This window comes from Cyprinodon variegatus, unplaced genomic scaffold (assembly GCF_000732505.1).
Source record: "Cyprinodon variegatus isolate N-32 unplaced genomic scaffold, C_variegatus-1.0 Scaffold7281, whole genome shotgun sequence".
NCBI lineage: Eukaryota > Metazoa > Chordata > Actinopteri > Cyprinodontiformes > Cyprinodontidae > Cyprinodon > Cyprinodon variegatus.
In genome coordinates this window covers 1-1,243 of record NW_015157734.1, presented here as the reverse complement: position 1 = coordinate 1,243, position 1,243 = coordinate 1, and the positions used below count along the sequence as shown (strand labels likewise).

Below are 1,243 nucleotides of genomic sequence, written 5' to 3'. Positions count from 1 at the left end.
GTGAAAAAAATCCTCCAGAATAGCTTTAAAAGAGGTCAGTCCAAATGCAGGTAACCATCACTAACTAGTCTGGGTCGCTCTGGTCGACTCGTTAACCCTTTAGCTCAGATATGAGGAATCTTTCATTCTCTTGAAGAATGGAGAGGAAGATATTTTTGCAGGCATCTCCAGCTTTCATGCAGAGGAATATCTCCCTCATCTGATCCTGGGAGGTGGCTAGAGATCTTATTCTGTCGTAGGCCTCATCCAGGAGAACTTTCTCCTGGAAAAGTCCATCTAAAATGGGTTTGATGTTGCTCACTCTCTGGATCAGCTCTTTTCTGTGTTTGTCCACAAAGTGCTCCTCTGGGGAGAAATCAGAACAGATTCCATCTGCTGTAATGAAAGAAAAAGCCTTTAATGTTTTATTCAATATAGAGAGCAGTCTGATGACAGTTTCCTCTCACTGTATTTGTCGTTGTTGTGTCTCTAATTTCTCCGGTGAACAGAGTGATGCTTTCTGTAACTTCCAGTGATTTTCTTCCACTTCTTACCTTCTGCTTTCACAGCTCCAGCTTCTGTTGAAGATCCTCCAACTGACAGAGAGAGAAACAGGAACACAGAGGGATTATTGCTGGGAAGGTTTTAATTCCCTCATAATGAGAAAACAACAGTCAGCTGATGCATCAAAGGCTTCCCATCTGTAAGTCGCTCTGACCACAAAACTGCAACGTTTCCAGCTACTTTTTAACCATTTTATCCACCTTTCATTTTAGACACTAAGTGTGGTTATAATCTATGAATGAAATTTGAATAAATTGAGCATCTTACCTGCAGACAAACCAGATTTAGGATAATCATCTGTATAAAAAGGAAGAAAAACAGTCTCAATGTTTTCCATTCAGTTTTCTTGGCTCCCTTCATTAATAATCATTAAACTGCTTTTGTTTCTGTTCCAGAACCAGTTAATGTGGGTTTGGACCAATGTTCTGCTGGAATTCCTGCTTCTGGTCGGGTTTTAACCACATCACTGCTGATTCTAGGGGGAAATTGCAGCAGCAGGAGTAGCAGTGAGACGTCCCCACAGCATGATGCCAACACCACCGTGTTTAATTCAGTGATGCATCTGATTCTAACAAGCTTTCCAGCTCTGGCATGCAGCTCTTTGGACCCTACAATGGCTCTTAATACTGTCTGAACGATGAAAACAACCAACTAATGGCTTGGAATAAAGTCTATTAATAAATAACATTCTGAGGAGTTT

General features: G+C 41.0%; 1 protein-coding gene across 3 annotated transcripts; it reads right to left on the bottom strand.

Annotated features, from left to right (window-relative positions):
• Positions 1-6: 6 nt before the first annotated feature.
• On the bottom strand, positions 7-985 carry LOC107081567 (apoptosis-associated speck-like protein containing a CARD). 3 transcript variants are annotated; one of them, XM_015369726.1, is made up of 3 exons: positions 811-985; positions 534-575; positions 7-375 (listed from the first exon to the last, which is right to left on the bottom strand). In XM_015369726.1, exons 1-3 carry the CDS (start codon positions 878-880, stop codon positions 92-94), a joined length of 396 nt encoding a protein of 131 aa, XP_015225212.1. In that variant the 5' UTR covers positions 881-985; the 3' UTR covers positions 7-91. The 3 variants fall into 3 exon arrangements, 2 of the variants coding, with proteins under 2 accessions (XP_015225212.1, XP_015225213.1); XM_015369727.1 differs by having other exon boundaries at positions 7-345; XR_001481092.1 differs by having other exon boundaries at positions 260-375; positions 447-575; positions 811-895.
• Positions 986-1,243: the final 258 nt, after the last annotated feature.